The following is a 15,300-nucleotide window of genomic DNA, read 5'->3' on the forward strand; positions in this document are numbered from 1 at the left end:
ACATCCCAGTAGTGAATATTAACCGCACAGCATGAAGTGTGAGGCCAGACTAAATGGAAGAGCAGTAATGAGCCCCAGCTGCACCTGATACAAGAGGAGTGGTCATTACCAACAACAACACAGCAACAAGTAAAACCAAAGAGGCTGTCAGATAATCACACATGCAGCTAGTCTGACAGATCCTCAAACTTCAGTCACGGAAGGGACCGTGACACACCCACAGGGAATGGCCGATTCCGGATAAGTGTAGTTTCCGGTTAACAGAGGTTTCTCAGCAATTTGGCACTGGACTTGAATGAGGAGACTTGTCCCCATTCACCTCAAGTGCTGAATGGCTGAGAAAAGTGAAACCCTGATGACACTTGAACCGTCATTGGGGTTTCCTATTTTCTTAGCCAATCATGGAACGAATGAATAAAGCGATAAAGCGGAGCTGTCGGGTGCCGGTTATTTGAGTTTTCTGGTTATATATATATATATATATATTTACTCAATATTCCTTATTTGTCAAGGTATCACCACTGTTCTTACAATGACCACTCTGATGGACTGTGCACGATCGTCTTTGCCCAGAGCATCTGCCATCAAAGCTCTGGATGTCTACTTCTTGATATGCTACGTCTTTGTGTTTGCTGCCTTGGTGGAGTATGCATTTGCTCACTTTAATGCAGACTATATGAAGAAAAATAAAAAGACCGAACATGCCAAGCGGGAAAAGAAGGTTAGTAATGTATACAAACAAAAAGTTAAAACATGCTATGTTTTTTATGTAGACTACATTATATTTATAGTGAGATTATGCATATCACAAAGTATATAGTATTATCATCCCTATGATGGGTCCTTTACCGTAGTATAATTTAAAGATAGGCAAGATAATATTTGTTTTCCAATTTATTTTATTATAAGTTATTTATTTCTTCCTGTATGATAATAATTTCTTGTGCATGAGTTATAATGAGTGTAAATGGAACTAGAACGCTTGAACACAATCAATATATTCATTTAGACGATCCATTACATTATTATTTCAGAAAGAAACTCTTAGTTGGATTGACTGTCATAAAGAAATGTATATTAAGGACAGAGGTCTGTCAGAATGAGTGGTAGACTATATCTTACAGCTTAGTAAAGGACTCATATGTAAAAAAAAGGTCACAGGACCACAGGACAGTGTAGAATTTTCACATTGGGGACACAGAAAGCACTGAAACAATTGGCAGAGGGTCTAACACAGTGTTTCTCAACAAGTGTTCCATGGAACCAGAGAGTTCTTTCAGAGGTTGATAGGTGTTCTTTGAACAATGAGCAGTTGTTTACTCTCATGTCAGTTTAATGATCTTTTTGGATATCTGTAAGGGTGACATTCTTTCCACTGGCCAAATATGGTACATTTTTCCAAAGCAACCATAAATCCCATAACTGATAGCTGTTAGGAGAACATGTATTCCTATATAAAGATTTATTTTTCTATTCTTGGACCAATTAGAAAATGTTCAATTTCTTGTCAGTTTCTGTTGCCACTATGAGATGTGAAGGTTTTTCTTGAATGTGAAGATTTTCCACAAGTAAGAATAGAAAAACCAACAAGTAACCGAGTTGGAATAAAAAAAAAAAGAGGTGCCAATAATTCCCCCTCTTTGTAAAAAGCAAATATTTATGTAGTTTACATTCAAACTTTTTTTTTAATAACTATTTTCTATATTTTGATATACAGTTTAACATATAAGTTATGGCTGGTATTTCTATTTGTCATTTTAGGTGTCAATGAAAGATGGCAATCAAGCCATAGTCCTATTCACTTTATCATTACTGGGAGCAAATCTTAACTTGGAGCAATATGCTAACGTTCCAGAGCTGATAATTGGAAGCAAAAATATAGGAATGGCAAGAAAGCTGGGTTCCAATGAGATGAAGTCCAACCAGAAAGGTGGCCGACTGAAGACTTTACTGAAGCCCATAGATGCTGATACCATTGATGTTTATGCAAGGGCAGTTTTCCCAGCTGCCTTTGCAGCAGTGAATATTATTTACTGGGTGGGCTATACAAATTGAGACAGTTGTTTCCCAGGTATCTATATGCATCAAATATAATACATATGTTGCTTACAATAAAAAAAGCTAATACTGCAATTTAACTATAGTGCATAATACTAGTTCAATTTTTATTTTAATGTTTAGTTAAAAATAATTATTTCAAACAAACTTCTTTGTAAACAACATGGTCCAAAAAAGTTTATGCATTAATATTTAGAAGCCAATGAGAAATAATCATTGCTCCTTGGATATGTGTTACATATAGCCCTAAAGGCGTATGTCCTAGTAAATGTAGAATTATGATTATAAGATTTCAAATATGCTTTTTCCTTCATTAAACTATTTGGGTTTGTTGGAAACATATTTGTAAATAAAACATATTTTTTTTCCTTTAAGCCCAGCTAGAAATTTGATTTCAATTAGCTTCCTGTTCACTTGCCAAGCAAGCTGCTAAAGTCACAGTTGAATTTTCTGTGTATCCATTGTTTTACTCTATAAGAGGTTTATAAATTTGAATAAACACTACACAGCCAACACAACCATTCTACTACTCCTTATTCAGGTTTACTGCATCACACAACTTCATGAAGCTTAATATCTAAAACTGAAAAAAATGTATGTCAATTACCAGACATGTTGCATGAAATAGTCCTTTCCCTGTAAGTGTTAAAAAAATCACCTCTGGCTGCAATAATTAGGATAACAAAATATAAGCAGTGTACAAAGGATAGACAAAGAAAGCCACTCACCTTGAGGGGGGCAGTACAGTAAAAGTAGACCTAATAGACCTGATTTATTAAAGCTCTCCAAGGCTGGAGAGGCTGGAGAGGATACAATTTTACCAGTAAAGGGTGATCCAGCAAACCTGGAATAGTCATTTGCTATTCCAATAGCAAATATTTTTAATCCTGGACCAGATCCATTCCAGATTTGTTGGATCACCAGCTTCACTAATAAAAGTGTATCCTCTCCATTCTTGGAGAGCTTTAATAAATCAGGCCCAGTGTTCACTCAGACCCTTATCTAGGGGCCTCTTCTGACGTCTCCCTCTCTCCAGTCCCCAAATTTTCCCCCACCACATGCAGAAATAAAATTTGCATCAGCTCGACAGGAAGGCATTTTTTACAAAGGGATAACTGGCACTGTGCATTCTAAGCGTAGTATCAGATCACCAAACTAACTACAAAAAGTGTATCAAAATCCCAGTGAGTCTTGAAGGCTTTATAAACCTATTCTGCATAACTCATGGTATTGAGACAGGAAATACCTAAAATCCTCCCCACTCATGTGTAGCCTTATACACTGAAATTACAATGAAGCAGAAAGTGGTCCCTGGCCTAGTCAGCCAATGTAGAATCTCCCATAATGGAAATCATTTTTACTTATCACCAATATAACAAAGAATTTGTATACCACCAATGACCCCAGTTTAATACAGTTCAAAATTATTTTTTTCAGAAGGTTTGCACACATGGATAGATTGTCCTGATGGATAAGGATTTTAGAGAGATTTGAAAATACTTTGTTCTGTGGAAGTCCCATGCCTCCCGAAAAAGCAATGTATATTGCGAAACGCATTAAGAAACAAATAATGGGACAAATGTTTTAACACCTTTATTATAATGTAAAAAAAAAAGGGCATACTCAGATCCTATGTTAAAAAAATGAATGAAAAATAGAAAAAGATTTTTGAATGTAAGCAGTTGATCTAAGCGATACATGGTGCCTGAAATAAATATGTATAGATTTATTTGTGGATGTGGCACCAGAATCATATAGATATCTCCAATAATAATAATATATGTCCTCACAGTCAACCTTTGTTGTACCAGCTTGCTGTAGTAATACGCGTCCTGTACCCAAACAGCCAACCTTTGCCTACTAATAACAATTATTATTGCATTGTAATAAATTTGTTTAACCCCAGAGTGATTTGTTTGTCAGCAATGCACCTCTGTCGCAGCAGTGTCAAAGTGGAAAAGTACTGTTAAATGTTGTCATTTGTAGTAATAGATCACTTTAGTTTGTGATTTATTGAGTGAATTCTGAATTATTACTGAATCGTGCATGTAAAATATGCAGTTATAATTATACTTGGAAATAAGCATAATTAGCAAGAGAAAAGAATAACTATCTTATATGAACATCCTTATCCAGGAAATAATTACAGCTATTATGTACTTTCAGCGAACTCCTGTAAAGATGATGCAGAGATGCTAATTTATTAATTTAAATCCCATTGACAATAGGGCACACTTGTAGTTCTGCTGCAATAAAGGCAAATTAAGGATAATAATTAACTCTACACTCTGCAGAGCACAACAAAAACAAGCTTGTTGATCTTACTGTTCTCACAGTCCTGCGTTTATAAATATCAGTTACATTTTCAATATTTCCTAAAGGAATTTAGACCATTTTGGATACTGATCTGTGTAATTCTCTGATTCTCAAGCTTTACAGTTATGAAATAACCCCCAGTGTGCTAATGTACAGTTGGTTAGGGCAGTTGATGTACAATTCTACATGTTTGTATCAGCTGAACACACATTTGTGCACAAAATACATATTCTCAGTGCTTGTCAAATGGTTGTTAAAAACAATAGCCAGTGGTTGACCAGACCCCAGACAACCTGTTCAAGAAGTTGGGCGGTTAAAAAGTTTAAGGGATTTAACCCCTGATGACGCCTTGGTAAACAAAATATGCTTGAGGTAAATCAATGACATCACAAATTATTTGCATAGTTTGCTTTTGCTGTTTGAGCATGGACATTTGTTTGCGTCTGAAAATTTGGAAGCACTTTATATATTTTTATTTTGTCGTTTTAATAGGATCTACCCAATGATCTCATTTATTTGCATTTACAAGTAGTCCACAGATTATATACGGGATAGGGACTGTAGGTTTCATCGTAAATTGAATTTGTATGTAAGTCGGAACAGGTACATTATTTTAATAAATGAAATTAGGACAGATGTTTGTTTCAACATATTTTAGGCAGCATGGTGTCAGTTACTGTATAAAATCCTCACTGTGAGCTAATCACAAACAATGCAAAAAAAAAACTTTATCGAGCCTAGACATTCAATAACTTTTGTAGCAAGCTGTGCTTTGATATGCAAAAAAAAAAAAAAAAAACAACTGCAGAGTTTGTCTTGGTCATTAAAGAATTACAAGAGATTGCAGAAGAGCTCAGTCTCAGCTGTGTTTAGCAAAAGATTTCTTCTGCAAGTCACCCCATCCTAGCCTCCGTCCTGCACACAAGGGAGCAGGGAAGCCCCGTTGGTATCTAGGAATCGTCCGTATGTCCGATGTTCTTAACCCGGGGACTACCTGTATTGCCATTGAGTATCAGAATTAAAGGTTCCTGCTGTTCATGAAGGGATACAACTTAAGATCTCATTGTTATTCAGAAAATTTGTTGATTCCTTGAGAGAAGGAAGTCCTTTGCTTTTTTGAAGAAATCAACAAAAGTAGCAATGATCAGAAGGAGAGTTTAATATTTATGAGGAGCCAGTTGTTGTGGGGGGTAAAAGACGATGTGTTTTTGACTATTGGTATAACTGGGGTCAATCCTGTTTGGTGAGTGTACATCCTATTCACATACAAAGGGGTGCTGAGAAGTTTGTGGCTTTGCCCCCTTTCAGATGAAATAGAAAAATGAGTGTGGGGGCATATGACAGCCTAATATCTTAGTATGTAACTGTGCAAATATCAGGTCTTTGCGATTCCTAAAACTGTTTTTTCTTTTAGTGAGAAGCTTTAACGGCAGAGGCACAAGCAAGTTTCACGTTGTTGGAGTTTCGGGCCATCATGAAGTTTTTGTTTCTCCAGGGAAAGGATGGACACTTCTCCCCCAGTGTTTGTGACATCTCAGTGTGAATGTTTGCTGACTTTCCCTGACTTTCACTCATTTTTCTATTTCTCCCGGAAGGGGGCAAAGGCAGGAATTTCACAGCACCCACTCGTATATTAGAATGATTTCTTTTCATTTTTGTGATGATCATTTCTAAAATAAGCCATAATCACTGAACATACTAGCGCCAACATTTATATAGACGTAACATTTTTTACAATTAGCAATTGAATGAATTATTACATTAAGCAGATCTAATTTCTACCATTTGCTATAAAAAAAGACTATACCCTTCATTTAACTACTTCCTGATCCCAATCTGTATATCAGCATTTCTACAGCAATACAGTGGGGATATGTAAATAAATAAACGTCCATCCTATAAGAGCCATCAGCTAACAATTTGTGCAGCCAGTGGCTCTCAACCAGTGCTATCACCGACAGCTTTAATCCCCACCAAGGAAAGTGGTTTCCCATCATGTGATCACTATGTCTGCTTGACCACATGCAGAAGAAGGGTTTAACTCACAAAAAGTTAAAAAAAAAGTCTGTAGCCTTCTGATAGTACTTTTGTAGATAGAAGGTGGAAACATTAATCTGTTTAAATCCAATGTTACCGTTAAAGTACTATAATAAAAAAGTATCATATAAATATTTTCTAAGTAACTTTTTTTCATAATGTTAGGAGACACTTTTTTGGCTTGTGATCCCACGCTGTGCGCCTTCACAGTATAGCATGGCCTGTTTATTCTGTCTGGCAGCTTTGCTTGCACCAGCAACGGAGATCAGGAAATTAGCTGTCTGCCCTCTGCTCAGTAGCTCTCAGTATCCCCAGTTTCCCCTTAGCTATGCAAGTTTCACCTGAGATGTACCATTCATAGCATCCCAACATATACACTGAGTATGTGCTGCAGCCAAGGAGTGGATTAGTTCCTGGCCATGTTTATGTGCTGCTTTTGGCTGCTAGCTGTATATAGCGTCTGCTCCTAGTCATTAGTTGTCTCCTGATAGCGGTGTAACTATCTGTTTGGATTACCTGTTGCTGAATTTGTCTGTTTCCCAACCCTGCAATTGCTTGCTGCCTGGATCGACCTTTGCCTCTGACCCCGACTCTACTTTGTCTTAGATACCTTGTTTGGTGAACTGATTACCTGTGTATGTCCATTGGCTTTGTTTTCTGGACTTGTCTTTGCTGGACTTTCCTGTATTTAGTCATCTGTGGCTCTCCTGGTTACTGACCCTAATTGTCTGACTTGCCATTGTGTCTCCTATCCTGCTCTTGTGGGTTCCTGGTCCTCCCTCAGTCTTTCCTAAACACTATCCTTTGTCCTGGGGACAACCCTGTGGCACAACTAGCCTCCCAAGGCTGAGAAAGGGTTCGTTACAGATGTAGAGTGCCGAGTTAGATAGGGTGATTGGTACTTTATGAGCACTGGCACAGGACCAAGGCCCTTTTTTCTGCCTATTAATTAATAAAATCAGAACCAGCGTTTTATTAAAATTGTATACCAAGCAAATGTCTTCAAAATTATATAGAAATTATTTAGATATGCAAATAACACACTGTACATACATCAAATAGATGTCAGATTTCTGTTGCTGAAAATTATCTTCAGCGATTGAGATCACACAGTGCCATGCTGGTATGTTGTGAGAGAATTGGGGAGAGTATGAGCAAGCGGCACCTTATTGTGCTTTCCTCCCTAGCAGTTTGCTACATTTGGCCCTGGCATCTAGACATCAGTGACCTTTAAGTCATGAAAGTGTTAAAAACAAAGGCCAAATGTGTTTGAAATATAAGCCTGTTTAGCACTGAAATATGTTTGGATTCATACTGATTAGAAGATAACATCCTAATTCTGTGTTGTGACAGGTTCGTGAAACATTTTAATGGATCTTAATTGATTTTCCTTGCAGTCTTACCTCTGAAAAATTAAGAGTTCTAAATCTGTAAATAAGTTAATGGAATAAATATCGAAAAACCGAGTCACAGATTTAACCTTAGGAATAAAAAATGGTAAACACGTTTATTTACAGTTTCTGCTTTTTGGAAAACAGTTCTGTGGGCTGAGAGATGTCATTATACTAAAAAAACTAAAATTTAAACATAATAAACACAAAAACAAGTTTAATTTCTGTTTTTGTTTCTACCTGGGAAAAGGTGTAAGGGTTGTCTCTTACTGGAAGATTCTGTTTGCCATTTTGAGTTGGGTTTTTCATGTTACATGATTTCCTTTTGGTAACCATAATTAGGCCACATACAGACATCACATTTCTTTCTCTGAAAAAGATCATTTGTAATTGTTTCTAATGACAGTAGATTGAGCAAGGGCTGTACACAGTGTGGTTAAGTTCTGTGGACAAGCAGGAGGCATCTTGCTGTGTCATTCTCCATAGAAAATGTTCCCAGTTGGTCGTGTAGTAATCCAATATGACGGATCACCAAACAGCATCGGGTGACCACTGTACACATGCTTCATTTTCACTTAAGCCCATCATGGTAGTTCATCATGGATGAAAATTATTTATTATTTCTTTTACATGACAGTATTCAGCACTGAAATTTTGTTTCCCAGACGTGAGCATTACATTTTAGTATATAAGAAAAAAGGTAATATAGTTTTCCCTGTCTAGAATCACCCCCGACGACTGACAGATGAACCAAGCATCTATGAATAAATCTGGTTGGGTTTCTTTCACAGAGGGGTTGTCAAATCCTGATTAAAATCTGCAAAACCCAAACTTAATGCAAGACCTATTAAAATCCATGGGAGGCAAATTGTGTGAATAAACTCTCCCCATTCTTAGGGTTAATGTGCAAATTACTGTAAAAAAAAAGGCAGTGCCATGAGGAACATGTACCAAAGCAAGAAAAGTTTGAAGGGCAGCATTGAATATACAGGTGGTCCCCCGGGTTAAGGACATGTGACATATGGACGACTCCTAGATACAAACGGGGCTACCCCGCTCGCTCTGCTCCGCCGACAGAAGCATGATGGGGGGGGGATGGTGGTTTGCATGACTTGCAGAAGAAACCTTTTGCTAAACACAGCTGAGACTGAGCTCTTCTGCAAGCTCTTGTAACTATTTAACGACCAAGACAAACTCTGCAGTTGTTTCTTTTTGCATATCAAAGCACAGCTTGCTCCAGAAGGTAATAAATTTTTTTTTTTTTTTTTTTTGTGATTAGCTTGCAGTGAGGGTTTTTTACAGTAACTGACACCACACTGCCTAATATTATGTTGAGACAAACATCTGTCCTAATTGCATTTAATAAAATAATGTACCTGTTCCAACTTACATAAAAATTCGACTTAAGAACAAACCTACAGTCCCTATCTCAAATGTAACCCGGGGACTACCTGTACACAAATCCTTTATATAACATGCATGGGGAATGCCATACATTTGCACATGGTGTTTTGTTTATTTATTTATTTATTTTTTCTTTTAAAAAGCAAAACAAAAAAAGTGTGGGGTTTCCAACAAATTCCTACTGGAACTTTATTGAGGCATGGAGCCTTGGCGGCCAGAAAAAGGTGGGCAGAAAAAGCGAGACGCCCCCTTCCTGTACCATACCTTTGCATTTTGGGATTATCACATCTGCTCCCCTTACAAAGAACCCTAGTTCTGAAGGACAAAGGCCTCTTTCTCACATCTGATACTCCAAGAAGGATATGAAGTTTATTTCTGGTTCTTATTGGGAAAATATCAAATTACTGGGCACAAATCAAATATCCACAACTCATGGAAATGGGTTAAAGCATACATTGGTACCTCTAATCATTCCCACAAAAAGCTGAAATTATGAACTTACAGTACTCACAAACATCATGAAAAAAACCTTTAAACAAATTAAAACATATACTTACCAGCTTTAAAAATATAGTTTTTTTAGGTAAATCACAATGACCAGATGCCACCCATTTACTTGTAGTATTGTTGCTATTGTTTTTGCAGACTAACTCAAACCACTGGACTCAGGTACTCACTTGATTTTTCAGATGGAACAATTGAGGCCCCCATTTCCCAGGACTTATACATGACATAGAAATGGGACAGGAAATGTATATAACTGTAGAATGTAAGGAACCAGACTTTGGAACAGTTTTGCATAGTGTCCCCAGCATGTGACCTATCTCTTCCCCAATAAACCCAAAGAAAAAGAATATAAAATAGACTGCTTTTTTTAAGGCAGAGTTTTAGTTAAACTGGAGCAGATAATGCACTCAATTTCTTTTCTATGCACTGAAACATATACTGGACTAATCAGCCATTGTAGAAAAATCAGCATTTTGAAAAATTCCTCCTAATCATCTCTCATTAGTAAATTGCAGGGCTGGCTGTATTAAACGTATGCGTTATTATACTATTACTCCAAGCTCTATTTATTAGTTGGTGGAAGTAAAACATGAGCTAGACTTTGATGTCTGCTTTTTAAATGTGGTCATCATCCATGTTTAAAAGATTAAGCCATTTTCAGCTCTTAGCTTGCCATGAACTGCCTCCTGCTCTGTTATTAGTGAAGATTCACATTTAGCATTATCTGAATGTCATAAGGCTTTTATGCTATTAAGTGAGTGGGAATGCTATGTTTATTAGCTTGCTTGTATGCTATCGCTGACTGAGTAGGATAAGCATGAAACCAAGTTAAAAAAAGTTGTATTATTGCCAATATTTTCATCTTAAATTAAAATAAGCAGCATTTAAAAAAGCAGCAAATGTGGTTTTCACCAGATGTTTCCTGCTGGTGAATCAATCCCAGTAATTAAAAAATCATGCAACCTTATAGATTCATCTACATTGATTGTTTGGTATATGTCAGATACACTGCTTTTTAAATGTGTCCCTAAGTGTAATCATTCATTTGCCTTCTATTTAAAGCACAAAATATTTGTTCTATAATGTTAAAATTAAGTGAGAAACAATTAGAACCACTGTCATTTGTTTTCCTACCTGTCCGTGTCTTTGCTGCTGAGATCCGCCTACTCTATTTGTCTTAGTGACCACTGTGATTGGAAATCAAAAGTTTTACAGGTTTAGAGATTCTACCAGTGGAGAGATCTGTTCCAATAACAGCTAAATATTATTTTCCCAACAGGACAGCAAAAAAAAAAAAAGATAGGGGTTTTATTCTTAACCTAATCTACCTAAATCTGAAAAAAAAAATGGTTTGAGATTTGCAATTGCAGTCACACAGCTAAATACACAGATGAAATATAAAAAAGGAAGTTGGTTACATGCACAGCATATATACGGGGATGAACAAGGGACCTGTGGCCCACCAGAGGGACTGAGAATGGGGAAGTGGTAGCAGGGACCAGAGACCCATCGAATGGCATATATACCCATCAAATGGGATATAACTGAGTCCAACTATATATAATATATAGTCAAAGTAAATGTACCTTCTACTGTATTTTTATTTATTGGATACAAAATCAACATTATTTTTGTCACTTAGGTTTAGTCCTATGGTGTTTCTGTACCTGACATCTGCTATACCTTCTGTATTTATCTTGGATTTTTTCCAAACATGAACCTTGATGAGCAACTTCTCAAAAAGCACAATGAATGTATTAGGAGTTGGTCAAAGGAAATGTATGGCATGTTTTACTATTGCCTCTGCCCATTTTGTTCTATACATTGCAAACATATTACACTGATATAATAAACTCAACAAATTGCTTCTTAACTGACCATACCAGTTCAGAGCTTTATGTCTGCTGTCAGGAACAGGGGTCCAAAGTCACTGGAAAGAGAACCACCTAGGTAACATATCCTCAGTACTTTACCATGTATAAGAGGGTGTGAGCCCTAAAAATCATGTAAGCACATCCCCATAACTTCCAACCAGAACAGATGGATTTATATGGTGTATTACCAGATTGTGGCCCTCAGATATCCCTGTTCAGGTAGCTATTGAGCAAGTATGAAGATGATATGCAACCTGAGAACCAGTAACAGACTAAATGGCAGGGCAGGCAGTGAGATAGCATAGTAAGGAGCAAGCAGGAATCACTGGAAAACAAAGGTTTATGAAGGCAGGAGAGTAACTGGTGTGGAACGGATCACAAAGACCAGAGAGTCACCTCAACACAGAGAAAAAGTGAGGCATAAACATTACAGGTAGTCCCCGGGTTAAGGACATCCGACATACGGACGCCTCCTAGATACAAACCGGGCTTCCCCGCTCGCTGTGTGCAAAACTTGCAGGACAGAGGCTTGGAGGAGGGAGGGGGAACCATACGAACCACTCCTAGATACGAACAGGGCTTCCCTGATCGCTGAATGGAGCCTTGAAGGGGGACGGGGCGGTTTGCATGACTTGCAGAAGAAATCTTTTTGCTAAATACAGCTGAGGCTGTGGGTAATATGTTGAGCCAAACATCTGTCCCAATTGCATTTATTTAAAAAATTTACCTGTTCCGACTTACATACAAATTCAACTTAAGAACAAACCTACAGTCCTTATCTCGTAGGTAACCCGGGGACTACCTGTACTGGTATACAGTGAAAACTGCAGCAGGGGGCTTGGCACAGAGCTAAATGTTGCTACACCTTAAAAAGAAACTCTCGTTTTATGGCACACACACACCTAAATAATGGGTTATTCATTTTTTTTTTAAATTTAGACATAAAATGGATGCTTTTAAAATAATTATTACTCTATAACACTCAAACCTAACCCAGCATCGTGCAACCATAACTAAACTAGTTTGCTTCCAAAGCGACAGTACTTTCCAGGACCAGGCTCAGGTAACAGAAACAAAAGTGCTAGTTGGTCTAAGACTTTGCTGAAGAAAGCTTAGGGTAATACATATGAACTGTACATAAATATTGCAACCCCATTGATTTAAAATAAACCTGTGGCCAAGTTATGGGCATTCAATTATTATCATAAATATAATATAAAGCTGTAAAGTGCAAGCCATCACTGATCTCTATAGCTGCATGTACTGCGGAGTAATTGATCTGCACAGCTGAAGCATTTAAGTCATTTAGATTGATCTTTAAGCAGCTCAGATCCTGTTCCCCTCTGCAAGAGCACAAGATCTGTGTTTACCCAGGGGAGTAAAAAGCTGGAAGGCTGCTGTGTCATTAATGTAAAGAAGGAACAGGGAAATATGTGCTGCTGGAAGAAGGGCTAGAGAGAATTTTATTGTATAAAAGTTGTTTCTTTCAGCAGCTCATCTCACCATACCCTTCCCATATACTGTATGGTACATCAGTCTGTACTTTTGCACTTGTAATAGAAAGAACACCTTCAAGTATGTGGGCAAAGGACAAACTCTGCCACATCTAATTTGGAATAGGAATAACATATTCCTAGGAAAAAAAGATTAAACCTAGCTTTTCACTACTCTTCCTTTATAATATACACAAAATTGGAGGTTGGTAAAAGTTTACTGTAGTTTACCACTCCTTGTAGTTAAATACATTACAACCATTTGTATAGTGGTCTATACATCAAAGCATAAGGAAGGACAAGTGGGGAAGAAATGAAGACAAATGGATTATGTTCCAAGAGAGGGCCTGTATCTCCACCAGGAACAATTGGGAGCTATGCAATTTTCCAATGTAAAAACTACCAAAGCTCTGGTAATGAGAGATGAGTTGATGATTCAGTGCTCCTGCTGAAAAATGCAAAAAACGCTCCACAGTGCCTGCAGCTATATTACTTTCAAAATACATTTTTGGGATGAGATTTCCAAAAGGAGTGTAATGCATGAAATAAAACAAGACCAAAAAGCTCAACTTATTCTACAAGAAAAGAACAGTTTGTTTTTAATACACACAGAGACTTTTCACTTACAGTTATTTAGTGCTTTATACTGACTGAAAAGTTTTATTAGGCTAATGTAACTCCAGCTCTCCTACATTCTTAGCTGAAGATATATGAATCTCCTAATATTCATGAAAAGTGTCTTTGCCTTTTCTTCTCTTCCTTGCTAAATTATTTATATATAAATATTTTTCCCAAGCACAAAATAAATTTACAGAGTGTTGCCTGAAGTGTTTATTGGAAATCAAATTAAAGTTTTTGAAAATCAATATATTCCTGTTTATATAAAAGTATTTGTAGAAGCAAGCATTTTATACTCAGTGTGCCTGCTTTTCCTAAGCTTTTGAATTTTCAACCTGTCCTCAAATGACACCAATGAATTGTTTTAATAAATAGGTGTGAAATAATATCATTCACACCGAAATCAAATCAGGGTATGGTAAGGAGGCAGTACACATATTATCTAAGGTGCAAGGTAGCATACTGAATTCATGTTATTGCAATTGGATCATGCTAATTACACGTTACTTTAAAATCAAACTTTCTCGTTTATGTACAATGCCTCTATGCCTTAGATCAACTCAGCTACAATTTATCATTCTGATATTCTATCTGCCTTTTATCTATGAAGATCAACTCTCAGTCTATAGATCTTACCTTCAGCACCACCTAGTCCAACTAATCCCCATTTGATATCATTTGTTTTATTGTTATGATCAATGAAAAAAATATATTGACCTTCTCTGTTAATCTACATACAAACGTCAGATGATTCTGAGATGCCTTACATCAAAAATGCGTACAGCGGTGCCCTGACAAGGGTGACTGTTCTGCCTCTCCAGTCTAAGCACTTACAGTGTGATCTCGATAACTTACAGTTGTGATGAGATGGTTATAACTGCAGTCTTAGGTGAATTGGCTGACAGTGACTCAATCCAAAGGACACCTTGTAGATCTTGAAGAAGTTTATTCCAAACTGTGCAGATCATACACCGATGAACAGATGGATAGGTCAAAAAACCATGCTGTGGTAGCCAACAGTAGCATGCAACTGAGATGAGAGTGGATGACAGAATGAAGAAGAGCGGAGGAGACAAGAGACTAAGCAGAAGCTAGGGGAAGAGAGAAGGGACACACATAATGAAAGGCAAACCATGCATGTGTAACATGACAGTGACCACTGTGCACTCCAATGGAGGAGAACACAGCACAGTGCCATTCACTCCTTCTCCCCACTCCATTTGGGTACAGCTCTTGTTCATTCATGGTCACTGAAAACAATCACAAATGATAATTTTCAGTGACAATAATCTAACGTCCATCCAACATTTGTATGGGGCTTAAGACTATGTAACCAACTTGATTGACAGTACAGGTAAACACTAAAGATTAGCCTGCTGCACAGCCAAAGGAATAGGATATCCAAAGCCCAAACTTTTTTTCTACTTTGGAGAGAATAGGGAAAGGTTTTGTTGCCATATATGTTTCATTTAGGAGATTCCCTTATATTTTTAACCCTACAGAAACAACAGGATGTGAGAGGAAATCCCTCCAGAGTCCATTCCTCTCTTCCAGATAATTGTCATCAGAACAAACATGGCAGTTCAGAATATAGTGGTACCT

General features: G+C 37.2%; 1 protein-coding gene across 2 annotated transcripts in view; it reads left to right on the forward strand.

Annotated features, from left to right (window-relative positions):
* The window catches only part of GABRD (gamma-aminobutyric acid type A receptor subunit delta), a 21,311-nt gene extending 14,809 nt beyond the window's left edge, over nt 1-6,502 (forward strand). The window contains exons 8-10 of one of the 2 annotated variants that reach the window (XM_072425654.1): nt 513-721; nt 1,762-2,071; nt 5,789-6,502. In XM_072425654.1, the coding sequence (XP_072281755.1) occupies nt 513-721; nt 1,762-2,055 (503 nt within the window). In that variant the 3' untranslated portion in view covers nt 2,056-2,071; nt 5,789-6,502. Of the gene's footprint in view, nt 1-512; nt 722-1,761; nt 2,577-5,788 lie in introns of those variants that run through there. The other variant, XM_072425655.1, reaches the window with a different exon arrangement.
* Nucleotides 6,503-15,300: the final 8,798 nt, after the last annotated feature.

The sequence above is a fragment of the Pyxicephalus adspersus genome, chromosome 11 (genome assembly GCF_032062135.1).
Source record: "Pyxicephalus adspersus chromosome 11, UCB_Pads_2.0, whole genome shotgun sequence".
NCBI classification, from domain to species: domain Eukaryota; kingdom Metazoa; phylum Chordata; class Amphibia; order Anura; family Pyxicephalidae; genus Pyxicephalus; species Pyxicephalus adspersus.